This window comes from Podarcis raffonei, chromosome 14, assembly GCF_027172205.1.
Source record: "Podarcis raffonei isolate rPodRaf1 chromosome 14, rPodRaf1.pri, whole genome shotgun sequence".
Taxonomy (NCBI): Eukaryota; Metazoa; Chordata; class Lepidosauria; order Squamata; family Lacertidae; genus Podarcis; species Podarcis raffonei.
The window spans coordinates 20,623,410-20,636,534 of NC_070615.1; the positions used below are offsets into that span (position 1 = coordinate 20,623,410).

The 13,125-nt window shown below is 46.3% G+C and overlaps 1 protein-coding gene across 2 annotated transcripts in view; it reads right to left on the bottom strand.

Annotated features, from left to right (window-relative positions):
* Nucleotides 1-5,524: 5,524 nt before the first annotated feature.
* LRRK1 (leucine rich repeat kinase 1) overlaps nucleotides 5,525-13,125 on the bottom strand; it is an 82,949-nt gene continuing 75,348 nt past the window's right edge. For both annotated transcript variants that reach the window (XM_053364882.1, XM_053364883.1), the window contains 3 exons: nucleotides 11,040-11,887; nucleotides 9,514-9,615; nucleotides 5,525-8,541 (listed from right to left, as the gene is read on the bottom strand). In XM_053364882.1, the coding sequence (XP_053220857.1) occupies nucleotides 8,364-8,541; nucleotides 9,514-9,615; nucleotides 11,040-11,887 (1,128 nt within the window). In that variant the 3' untranslated portion in view covers nucleotides 5,525-8,363. The remainder of the gene's footprint in view (nucleotides 8,542-9,513; nucleotides 9,616-11,039; nucleotides 11,888-13,125) is intronic.

Genomic DNA, 13,125 nt, shown 5'->3' on the forward strand with positions numbered 1-13,125 from the left:
CCATGAAAAGGAGCTGTCCCTACCCTGAGAAGCTTGCAGTTTAAAGCTTGCCATCTTGGAGAAACTGAAGATGGCTGGGAGATGCCAAGAACTGTAGAATCTAGAAACAAGAAATGCAGGAAGGAGTGTGAACCTATGCAGTTTCCTTTTGACTGGGGTTCGGCCAGCTCTGTCCAGGTCTTCTTTGGCCACGCCCACTTTGGTTTTGGCTCCACCTGCTGCAGGCACTTGCTCCCCCTCCATATTAAGTGAACAAGAACCTTCCTGTTCTCTGGCTCTTCGTGGTTAAAAAACTTTAAAGGTTGTTGTAACTAAAACTGGGTCTTGGGGCTGAATGCTGGACTTGGCTGGATCTTGAGTCTTGAACTAAACTAGGCCAGCTTTGGCCAAGATGGATCATGACAGCTCTGGTTTGCCCAGGTTGTGCTGCCCAGAGTGATCAAGGGCCGTCAAGGGGCAGGAGAAAGGAGGAGAGATGGGCAGCCTCTGTAAAGGACAGTGTACAGCTGTTTGCAAGAGGGCTTTTAAACAGCCCCTGTGCTTTGGCCATGTGTGTGTTCCCATCAGGGGAGCAGCCCAAATGTGCAGAATTTAACCCTCTGCTCACAAGCGGATTAAAACATTACATTCGCCCCTGAATAAGTGTGGGGCTGAACTGTCCCTGGACCAATCCAACATCCCAGATCAGGCCACTGATTGTGAACCAGGGAACATGCAGAGTCCTCCTTAACCACTTGAGAGCTATTGCATCATGGAATCTTTAGGAGAAGCTCACTGCTACTGGGTGGAAATTCGCCTCTACTGGGCAGATCACTTCAGCATTTTGCTGAGGTGGCAGAAAGGTTCCCTGCTCTCATCATCTCAGCTTCCCTGCTGTCTGCTAACCCTCTGCCTTAAGCTTCTCCTTGCTCCTTGCTCCCATCTGCACCTCGACAGCTTTCCTGCTTACAGATATTCTTGCTCCGGTTCATCAGCCTCATCCTCCTGATGAACCTTAGGGGGCCTGGAAATCATCTGAAAAGGATTATAAACCAGCCATTACTGGTGAAAAAAGGTCACACCTCACAAAAACAGACTCAGCCCAGGGATTGTTTGATGGTGGTTGGTGGAGCAAACTTTCATCTTGCTCGTATCAATAGGCGAGAGTAGAGATGGGCAACTGAACTCCAAAGCACAGCCAAGACCAGGGAGCATTTCAGATGCAGTCATGATATTCACTTTCTCCTATCTTCCTCCATCCCCCTCCCCTCCCCTCGGCCTGCTAATTTTGGGCCCCCTGCCATATGCAGACAGGGTACTACCACTGCCTGCACTTTCCAGAAATATCTGGAGACATTTTTGTTCTGACAGACTTTCGCACCTAAAATGAGTATGCCTCTTCCACGGAGGTCTACTTGGTATTGCTTTTAAATTTATCTGCTGTTATTAACTGTGTTGTTTTAAACCATTTTAAAGCTTTTTATTGTGTTTTGCTTTGAGGTAGGTGTGTGTGTGTGTGTGTGTGTGTGTGTGTGTGTGTGTGTGGAAGGTGATTATAAATAAATAAAACTATGGGGAGGGCTTAGGAGATTGGGGCTCTCCTTCCACCTTAGTGTTTCAGAACAAATGCAATTATTTCTCAGGAACATCTATATTTCCAGGTAACTCGCTGGTTCTACATGATAAATGACTTTCATTACAAACCATTTAATGGACCTGCATCTTAGTTGTGGGTGTTATATATTTCTATTATTTGTTTTCTTCATTGTTATTATTGTTTATCATCATTAATAACCACTTAGGTTTGACTCTTCTGTTGCAAAGATACAAGACAAGGTTCTGACAGTGGTCTCCTCAGATATAGTCCAGATTCAGGCCCATAGACAGGGAATCTGTGGCACTCCAGATGTGGGAACCCAAGTTCTATTGGTCCTTCCAAAGACCAAAGGTCAAGATTGTTGAGTATGTCATACAGAAACATCTGGAGGGCCACAGCCCACAGGTTCCTCATTCCCATTCCAGCTGTTTCCTCCACAGGAGCTGCAGGTGGGCGCTGGAACTGGCCCATGTGAATGCCAATGCATAGAAACAGCTGGTCTGTGGATCATCAGCCTAGTTCAGCCTTGACCTAGTTGCGATGCTGGTTCTGTGAAGAGCATGGAAGCTGCTGCCGGAATTGTTTCTCCTACTTGCTTTGTTGAGTCTGTTGATCTAGTGGGCTTTGTCTCCCTGAAGAGAAAGCGCCCTCTAGTGTCTCGGTTTAGGGACATCACGAACACCCTCCCCCTTAAACAATGCCTAATTTTGGGAACACAATTGGGTGAGAGGATCATAGTTAGCTTCCAAAAACAGAGGTGCTGGGGCTTAACTTCTGCCTAGAAGTCTTGATTCCCTAACTCCAGTGTATGGCTTGGGGACTTGGGGGTGGATTGGCAGGCCTCATCTTATCCAGAGGCTAGAGAAAGCTGCTCTGCATGCGGTCAGATACACTATTATTAGTTGTTGTTGTTTTCGATACCACCCTTCATCTGAAGACCACAGGGTGGTTTACAATATAAAAACACAAAAACGCATACCATTATAACAAACGAACAACCAAAAACTGCCCCCCCCCCAGTATTACATGTCCTGGCACTAAACACAGGTATATTCTCCTATTCTATGTTCCTCTAGTGTTACGACAGAGAAAACCCTTTTCTCTGTCTGCTTTCTCCATGCCATGCGTAATTTTCCATCTTACTATGTCACCTCTAACTCTCTTCTTTTCTCTAAACCAGGGATGTCCAACCAGTAGATCGTGATCTACTGGTAGATCCCCAGCTGATCCTGGTAGATCACGGGATCCTTATCGTGTACAAAAAGTTATGTGGAAGAAACTAAAAAAAACCTCTGTGCAATCCTCCCCCCCAAAAGCTCTACAATTCTGGGTACTTCCCTCCTAAAAAAAGCTCAGTCCACCCACCCAACACACTCTCTTCCTCCCTCCAATGACAATGGGTAGATCACTGCCAGTTTTTTTTATACTGGGAGTAGATCAGTCTCTTGCGAGTTGGATATGCCTGCTCTAAACCAAGAAGGCCCAAACCCTGCAACCCTTCTTCATAGCTCTGCTCCATTGCTGACCTGTGCCGGAAGGTGAGCACCATGCCCATTGGTGTACGTGAACAGAGAGTGAGGCACCCAGAAAACAACCCTAATTAAGCTTTGCATTATTTTTGTCTGTAGCTGCAGAACCTGTATGTGGGGCTGAACAGAAACCATGAAGAACTGGAGAGGCGCGAGCTGCAGAGAAGTGTAAATGTTCTTCCTGCTGTGCAACTACTTTGAGATATCGTCATGCCTTCCTGAGGCTAGATCTGGGGGACCACACCAAGGTCTGAACACCAATATTGAAGCACAATAACCAGCAGGAATTCAGAGCTACGAAGGTAAGGCATAGTTATGTTCACTGTCTATTCAACACAGCAACTTTGTGTTGCTGCAAACGACGGGCTGATGTGTAGAGTGGATGCTTGGGTTGCGAACGCGATCCATGCGGGATGCACGTTCGCAACCTGCAGCGTTTGCAACCTGCAGCTACATGTCTGCGCACATGTGGGTTGCAATTCAGTGCTTCTGCGCATGCACAAAGTGCGATTAGCGCTTCTGCACATGCGCGACCGCCAAAACCCGGAATTAACCTGTCCGTAACCCGAAAAAATGCAACCTGAAGTGTCTGTAACCCAAGGTATGACTGTACAATTAAGTTGTTTCTTCAGGGGGAAAGTACATTAAGAATTAACCCCCTCCCCCTGTCAAAATGCTGCAGAGGAGTGTTGGGAGCCTTGCTCTGTTGGCTAAGCTCAATTCACCTTGCCACTAGCCACTGGCAGGGTTTGCTTGACACAGTAAGCCATGATTCAATTGGCAGCATGGCTCCCCTGCCCCCAGCACATGTGCTGCTCAGACTAACCATGGCTTGTCATACCGCCTGAACATGGCACGAGGAACAAGGCAAAAATAAAAGAACAGACCTTGGTTTGTTACTGGCTTGCTTCATGTGGTTTGTTTGTAGCAAGCAGCTAACCACGGTCCAGATTAGGATCACAGGAAGGATGCCTAGGCCAAGTCAGATCACTGGTCCATCAAGCTCAGCACTGTCTCTACCTCTGCCCGGCAATGGCTCTCCAGAGTTTCAGACAGGGGATCTTTTACAGAATCATAGTGTTGGAAGGGATCATTCCCAGCCTTTTGTGGGGCTTGAACCTGGGACCTTCTGTATGCAAAGCAGATGGTGCACCCCTGAGCTAGGGTCATTCCCCAACAAGCGAGCCATGGGGAGTGAGAAGTCATATGGGCATGGTAGCAGAGCCACTGAAAATTAAACCATGGTTTAAGACAAACCTTGGTTTATTGTGTGAATGAGGCCATTGTGAATGAGATGTGTGCCTTGGAACATAACCCAGGATACTCCACAATATAGAGGGTTCCTCTGCAATGTGTTCAGTTCCCCTGAGAGGTGGCAGCTTAAAAAACACCACCACCTTTGTGTTAAAGTATACCAGGGTTTTTGTTTTAAAGGGTTGGCTGATATATTTAGCACTGGAATTCTAAATTGCTCACTGAGCTCAAGGGGTCTTATTTCCCTGCGAGTAAATAATTTAGCTGATGATTTAGCTCATAGGTAGGCAAACTAAGACCCGGGGGCCGAATCCGGTCCAATCGCCTTCTAAATCCAGCCCACGGACAGTCCGAGAATCAGTATGTTTTTACATGAGTAGAATGTGTCCTTTTATTTAAAATGTACTGTATCTCTGGGTTATTTGTGTGGCATAGGAATTCATTCATTCCCCCCCCCCCTAAAAAAAAATAGTCCGGCCCTCCACAAGGTTTGAGGGGCAGTGGACAGGCCCCCTGCTGAAAAAGTTTGCTGACCCCTGATTTAGCTGCAATTTCACTTACACAATTTAAATTGTATTGTCACCAAATACCTTAAGTGGGGTGCTTTTTCAGGAACCGATGGAAGAGTAAAAGAATGCATGCATGCTGTTAACAAGAGCTGCTACTTATTTTTAGGAAGATTTCCCCTTCCCCTTTCTTTCTCTGTTAGTGTAATACACCACAGCCAAGCTTCCATCCCACCCCAACCCCCGTTAAGCAGCTGAAGGTTTAGTGCATTTATCTACTAATTAAACAACTTAAAAGCATGCAGAGGCAGACAGACACATACTTAAATAAATGTGTGAAATTCAATAAAAGTGGCAAGACACACACTGCTCCGAACCAACAGCTTGGTGCTAAAGCTCATTTCAAATTTTCAACCGGCTGCAGCAAACTCTTGAGCTGCTTTGGAAGGTGTCACAACACCTAAGAGCGGATGCAGCCATCAGCTGCCAATTGGGAGTGACAGCAGCATGGCTTAATCCTTGGGACAGTCTGTCTATTTTGAAACACATTTCGCTTTGGAATAAGGTCACTGGAAAGCAACAGGCTCTGGAGCATTTAAAGTCGAAACCAAGCACCCCGTTTGGAGGAGGAGGGAAAAGAAGAGGCTCCAGGCAGCTCATATTTTCAGCACATCTCACTGGCATTTGGGGAAGCTGCTTTTTATTGTTGTTATTATGGCTTATAAAAACATTCCTCTGTACATGCTTGCAACAACAGAAAGTTCATTTTTATAATTGCCAAAGCTAAGTCCCCAGGGGCCTTCTCAGCATGTCATATAAACTCTTCTCTTCAGGGTTTTACATAAAAATAGCCGTAAACTCTTCTTTCTGTACAGCGCCTGTACAGAACTTGTCAGTTGCTGGGAGTGGAAGGACATTTAAGGGAAAAGTGACATATAGCAAAGAACACCCCGTCAACCTCTTCCACAACATGTATTCCATTTTCTCCTACTGTCCTTATAATGTGCATTTCCCTGCATCAGTGGCAACCAATGCATGGGGGAATGAATGACATCTGAGGTCAGGAGATGGAGCGAGTTGAATAAGTGGCAAGCAGTGTAGGAGAAGGACTCTGCTCTGAGATGTCGGATTTGGGGAACACCTAGGCCAGCTGCAAAGCGCCCTGCAAGATCCAAATGCCAGCTGATTGTCAGGTCTTGCAATGTGCTCTGAAAGGCACTTTGTGGGCTGTGCATCCAAACCATGCAGGCAAAAAAAATTAAAATCACCTGATGTCATTATGACATCAGTTGATTGACAAGTGGCTACAGGTGGTGGATGGGGAAAGTAATGACCTGACCAGATCCAGTTCCTTACCTCTGCTTTATTGCTTTCAAAGTCAGCCAACCCACTGTGCCCAATTTTCATGACACAAGTGGCACAGATTTGCAGGATGACCTAACTAGGAATTGTCTGCATTGCAACTGATTGCTTGTTGCTCCCTATTCTCCTCAGAGCAACCAGAATCTTTGTTTGTATGATTCTGCACTCATATTGGCAACTGAAGCTGCAGTAGTGCAATTAAACAGCTCGTTATTATACAGAGGGTTGTACACTCAGTGGCTCTGGATTTCTTGCCTGATGCATTTTTTTCTTCTCCTGCTGGAAGAAACTGGAGTTAGGAGTTAACTGAGACTTCTTCCTCCAGCACAGAAGAATGAGCTGGAGAGTGTTGAACTGTAAAAACAAGCAAGCAAAAGTCTGCAGCAGGAAGGGCGGCTGGGAGTCTATGATGAAGGCAACACAAAAATTGGATCTGAAATGCATTTCCCCACTTTAAAACACCCTCCTCCAAAGCCTGCACATCCCTCTTTTACAAAAACTTATCTTTTGGGGAGATAACGTCTATTTTTGAAATAGAAAACTGTATACTTGTTTTCATGTTTAATCTATTTTGGTAGTGCTGAAATAAAAAAATCTTTTCAGAGAATCCTCCTCTCCTATAATGAAATTGGACCCCCATCCAAAGAACGATTGTCACACTAAATCAATAGGATGGGGGGGGGTTGAAGCAAGCAGGGCAAAATGCTGGGATCACCATAGTGCCTTCCCTGCTCCCCACCCCCACGCCAGCAAGTGGCAAAGTTCTCCTGGAACTGTTTTTTTGTTTTACTCTGGGAAGCCTGACCAGCAGGCAGGGTCCTGGTGCTGCTTTTAAACCCTGTGCAGTGCTGGGGCACAGCACCAAGAAAGAACTGCAGCTGTTTAGTCCTTTGGTTAAGTCCCTTAGACAAGTAATAGCTGCACTTAAAGTATTATTGAAATCAACAGAACAATATGCTTGTGTGCAAGTCCCATAAGCTCTAAGAGTTGTGCACTTCTTTTTGTTTTGAGGTAATTTGCTACAAAAACTAAACGGGGTTAATTTGAACTGGATTCCACGTAACTAAGGGCCCCTACGGGGGGGGGGGAAGGCTAGGTTTTTGTTGGGCATATTCTGCAACGTGTCATTGACGCAATAATAGTGCATTAACGGTGGGGTTTATACTGGACTGTCCACACATCATTCTGCTTTATCTGTTGTTCTGTGATGGTTATTATTGCCATCTACCGGGGCACTCTTTTGCTATCAACGAAAGCTAGACACCACTTCCCTACCCACCCCCAGGAACATTGGTGACTTGAAAAATTACAGCAGGCAGTTACAGAACATGCACGGATTAGAAACAAAGTAGTATGTCCATCCTGAAGCTTGCAAACGGTATCAAAAGTGGGATTCTGTATTCATCTCTCTTTCTCTCCCCGTACTGCTGCTCAGACAAAAACCTCTGGATAATTTTATGAAGAAGCTACCTCCATCTACAGCAGTGTTCTCTTGGCAGTGATTCCGTGCCTTATAATTGCTATGGAATTAGAAAGCTGATGTGTGACTTTGGGGGTCACTCTCTGTGTTTCGGAAGACAAAGCTTGCTAACTACGGGGTCAGCGATGCACTGCAAAACCAACAGCACTACTTTGACCTTGAAGAAGTGCTGCTGCCCATATCCACGTGCGTGCGTGAATAGATTAAGGGCGGGAGTGGTCTTCCCATTGACTATTGCTTAGCTAGCTGAAAATCCATATGCATAATAGACAACGTGCAATGTGGGGTGGGGAACCACCTAAGTGCATAAAAAGAACCCTGCTGGATCAGGCCAATGGCCCATCTAGTGCAGCATCCTGTTTCCACAGTGGCCAACCAGATGCTTAGGAGAAGCCCCCAAGCATGAGCACAACAGCACTCTCCCCTCCTGAGGTTTCCAGCAACTGGTATTCAGAGACGTACTGCCTCTGACTATGGAGGTACAGCATCACCATCACGGCTAGTAGCCACCTAGAATGTCTTTTAGCAGCAAAATTGAACAGCAAACATCTAGTGTCCTTGGAGATCCTCATATGGAGATTGCTGGGAACTGAAACTGTGTGTCAGTTTTTGTGTTGTTCGCCGGGCATCCAGTCTCTGCCTCTGCGCCACAACTGCTACCTCCTCTTTCGCATGCAAGCCTCCAGCCTTCCCAGCTCTTCATAGGACCGATAGAAAATGTCAAAGTCTTTGGCACCCCAGCTCTTCCAGGCGGCCAAACACCACTCTGTGGCCTCATTCTTGAAGCAGCACACAACCGTGTCCTTGGTCAGCACAGCAGCATCTACCAGTGTCCTGGGGAACCCAAAAAAAAAAAGAGGTTTCTTTTTAAAAGAAAAAAAAATAGAAGACAGAAATTTCCTTTTGCACAGTGTATATTGCAAGAAGATTTTTTTAAAAAGTTAAAGCAAGTTTTTAGCTCTTCTGGGGCAGGTTTGAGGAACCTCCAGATGTTGCTGAACTAAGTCCAGTCATTCCTGGCCATCAGCCACACTTGCTGGGGCTGATGGGAGTTGAAGTCCAGCAACATCTGGAGGGACAAAAGTCCCCCACATCTGTTTTAGGGTGTGGGCAAATCCTGCTCCAATTTTAAGGCAGCTAATCAAGATTTCCAGGTAGGAGGGATGGTGCTTCTGTGTTTTGTGTAGCTCCTCATTGCCCCTCTCTTCGTAACTAGCTAATTTGGAATAATTTATATGAGGGTGTTAAAAAAAAAAGGCAGAATAAATAACGCAAAATGAAGGAAGATAATGCAAGAAGAATTATGCTCTTCTCAAACAGAGAAGCCTTTCAATCTTCACCATTCTACCCTTGCAGAAATATAGAAATGTAAGGCTTTTAAGCAATGCTAGCCTATTTATTTAACAGATTTATATCTTGCCTTGGTATACACGCATCCCTTCTCCCAAGTTGCTCCACGCTTGCTTTAGTTTTTGTCTTGTTGTGAACAGCACATTACCACCTTTCTCTTTGCCTGCCTGAAGTGAACTTAATTCACCTTCATGCCAGTGAAAGAGGTTTGCAGGATCTTGCAGCAAGCTGAGAGCAAAGCTGTGTTTGGTCTGATCCTGCTCATGAGCAAATGAGGAGAAGCTGCCTGCCTGTGCACATGCCTCTTCTGAACTGCTCCTGATTCTCTCCCTGAGATACTGTTAACAAGTGGAAATGTCTGCGATTGAACTGGGCTCTCTGTGCCTGCCATGTGCTGAGCGGCAGGTCTTTCCAAAACTGTCTCCTGCCACCTTCCCCTTTCCCATTCATCCTTACCCATAAGGGGCCAGCTCTGCCGCCTTCAGAACCGCTATGACTCTCCCCCGCTGAGAGATGGCTTCCTTCTCCAAGCTGATCACAATGATATCTCCGCCTTGCCTGGAAAGGGAAAGCAGGAGGATTTCCGTTACATGCAGCTCGGCAGGGGGGGGGGGGCAATTCAACGGCAGGAAAAATGCAGACATTTGAAAGGTTCCTGTGTGGATGCCTTGGAGTGGCCAAAGCAGCAGTCATCCAAAAGGCCACGGAGAAAACCTGAACTCCTGAAAATGGCAGGATTCTTAGAGGATCATAGAAGCCTGTCAGGCTTTGCTGAGGAGCAAAAACATACCCAGGGTGTTCATATACAGCCTCTAATCTCTCAGGATGAGCTGTGGCCTTGAAGAGCTGTTCAAGCCAAGCTGGTAGGAAGCGCAAGGAGCATGTAGTTCAAAAGCCTGGGAGGCTATTAGAAATTCAACTTGGGTTTCACCTGAAGCTGAATCTATTAGATGTCAATTTCCCAAAACAATATGGGAACTGAAACACAGCTATCCTTTTTTCACTTACTCAATTTTTGCTATGGGGCTTCCCAGCCAAGAATTGTTTACAAAAATGCACATACTGGGGGGAATTGTGCATAAAAGGCCAATGTGGTATAGTGGTTCGAGTGCCACGCTACGACCTGGAAGAACCGGGTTCAAATCCCCACTTGGCCACAAAGCTCACTGGGTAGCCTTGGGACAGCCATTGTCTCTCAGCCTAGCCTACTCTCACAAGGCTGTTGTAGGGAGAAACCATATACGCCACCTTGAGCCCTTTGGAGGGTGCAGGTTTCACCAGATATACTGGTGGAAACCACACACACACAGAGAGAGAGAGATAGATGGAGATGAAGTATATTATGGAAAACTGCTTGCAAAAATGTGTACATTCTTCAAAACTGCATATAAACTGTGTTATTTAGGATAAATTCATCCTAACTTGTTGAATTTTCATGTGATTTATTATTATTATTTATTGAATTTATATACCGCCCTATACTCGGGTGTCTTAGGGTGGTTCACAGAATAAAATCCAAGATATAAAACCACAAAATACCTAATAAGAATAAAAACAGCAACCCAATACCCCCCCCAAATATTTTTAAAGGGCATAGGACGTAAATTGGATCAACCAAAGGCCTGGTAAAAAAGGAACATTTTGCCTGGTGCCTCCAGATGTTTTGAGACTACAATTCCCATCATCCCTGACCACTTGTCCTGTTAGCTAGGGATGATGGGAGTTGTCGTCCCAAAGCATCTGGAGGGCTGAGTTTGCCTATGCCTGGTGTATAATGAAGGCGCCAGGTGAACTTTCCCAAAAAATTACTTTTTAAAAAAAATGCAAACGACTGCAAATGTGGAGAACTGAATTTATGACTGGAAAAATGAGAAACAGAAAGAACTGGGAAGACAAGTCAGGATCTCAGTGTGGGATCCTGAACCTTGAATGTGAAGGCATTCAAATCTTTGCAAGAGAGAGAGGCTTCCAGTGCAATTTACCTGGGAATCCAGAGGAGGTCTTTCACAGGTAGAATCCTTACAGCCTGGAGGCAGCCAGCGTGAGTGCTGGCTGGTTCCAAATCACTGTCAGGCCCCTCGCAGGGAGTCTTAGGCTCCTGCGTCTTGTCGGGCTCCTCACAGTCTGTCGAGAAAGGAGTGCTGGAATAGCTTGCAGGGGAGCTCGGCATGCTTGAGGCAGACCTCATCAAGCGGTTGACCGATGAGGAGGAGACAGAGGACACAGAGCAATAGTCCGTCAAGGAGTCCTGGTGGTTTAATATCTGGATGCCAAGCTCTTGGCTGCGGAGGATCCCCACATCAGCAGAAGCATTGCTCCCGGGCTCCAGGCTCCTGTCTGTAGCCAGCTCGGCGGGGATCAAGGCCGAGGGCTGCTGAATGGTGAACATGTCCCTCAGGGGGCTGCAGTCCCCGCAGAAGTACCTTGCGCACAGCTGGTAAGTGGCCGTGTAATACATAACCAGGAGATTGGTTGCGTCGTCCAGGCACCAGGCCACTTCCTCTCCGTTGCACTCTGAGCTGCACACAATGGACACAACTGTGGACGGAGGTTCGTAGGGCTCCAGCCTCCTGGCGATCTCCATACTTGCACAGTCTATGATGAGGATCCCAGGGCCGTTGCTGTACCAAACTTCGGCCCCGTTGTTTGCCGTCTCCATCGCTTTCACGGGGTAAGGGTTCTGGCGGGGGTCGTCGTCGCTGATCTTGAAGGTGGAGCGGTTGGCCGTGTGGGAGCAGAGGTAGCAGCAGCCGTCCTCGGGGATACCGTGCGGTGCTTGGAAAACAGCTATCAGTCCGTCTGATAAACCAGCCAGGACAAGGTAGGCATTCTAAAAAGGCAGGAGAGTTGTTTGCTTTTTTTTAAAGGACTTTTTTTTTTGGGGGGGCAGTAAATTAGAATTCTAGATTCCCAACCTTCATACAGTGTTATAAGAAATATAGCAACAACGCCATCGTATTTAAGCAGGGGAATTCATGAAGCTCTTGCGAGACGCATTAACTTTTCCAGGGGCAGGTAAAAATTCCAGGTTTCCTATTTGTAAAATGTATCCGTTAATCCATTCGCTTTTGTTAGCGACGCAGCAAAAACTCTGCAGGGTTCTGATTACTTTAGCTGATCTATCCACCCTTCAGTGAAACAATTATATTTCCTTAATCAGTGTAACAATGTAAACAGATGAGCAAAGTGCATTTTAGAAAGGTAACTGCCGGGAGGGGGGGACTGGACAGTTCCCCCCCCCCTGCCCAGCATTTACTTTTCTAAGATGCCATTTGCTCATCTGTTTGCATTGTTCAATTATTAGGCTCCATCCTGCAGGCCAACATTCGCAGCAGGGAGAGATCAGGCAAGAAAGATGTGCTTTGCCTGCAAAGAAACAAGGCTGTTTGATTCGGCTGTGCGTGCCTGTTCCCAGCAAGGAACAGGTTTGCAAAGCCAAACTGAGCAGGATTTAACCTCCTCCATGTTAGCTGATGAGCAGGGGAGTTAATTCCTGCTGCTTTGGCTGCAAGTGCCTATCCTCTTCTGGGAACAGGTGCATGCAGATAAGGCAGAACTGAACTCCACCTTCCCACCCATCAGCTGATGGCATGAGTGAGGACAGCTGCTTGACAAATGGTGAGGTCTGGGGAAAATGGCCTCACAGGCAAGTGGATCCTCTGGCAGGCCAGTATCAGCCTGCAGGCTGAAGGTTCCCCACCCATGGGATAGAGAACTGTCTACAGAACTACATTTTTCATCAGCCAAGATCCAATAATATGTATCTCGCAACACCAGAAACCTTTTGAAACTATGTTAAGAGTTTTGATTGGTTACCAATGTAATCAAATTCCAGCTAATTTAATTGCTAATTGGTGGAAACATGTAAAATAAGTCGGGGCACTGCAGGAAGATGCTCATATTTTTGCAGGCATGGAAGTCCAAGAGTCTCCGGTCATGTAATGGAAAGCTAGATTAAGGTTGCTAAAACTTCTGAGGAAGATATAAAAATTTGTAGCCAGGGTAGGCCATCTTGTCTAGAAACACAGTGGAAGGAATCTTTGTGCGGCTCCTCAATTCCTTTCTGAA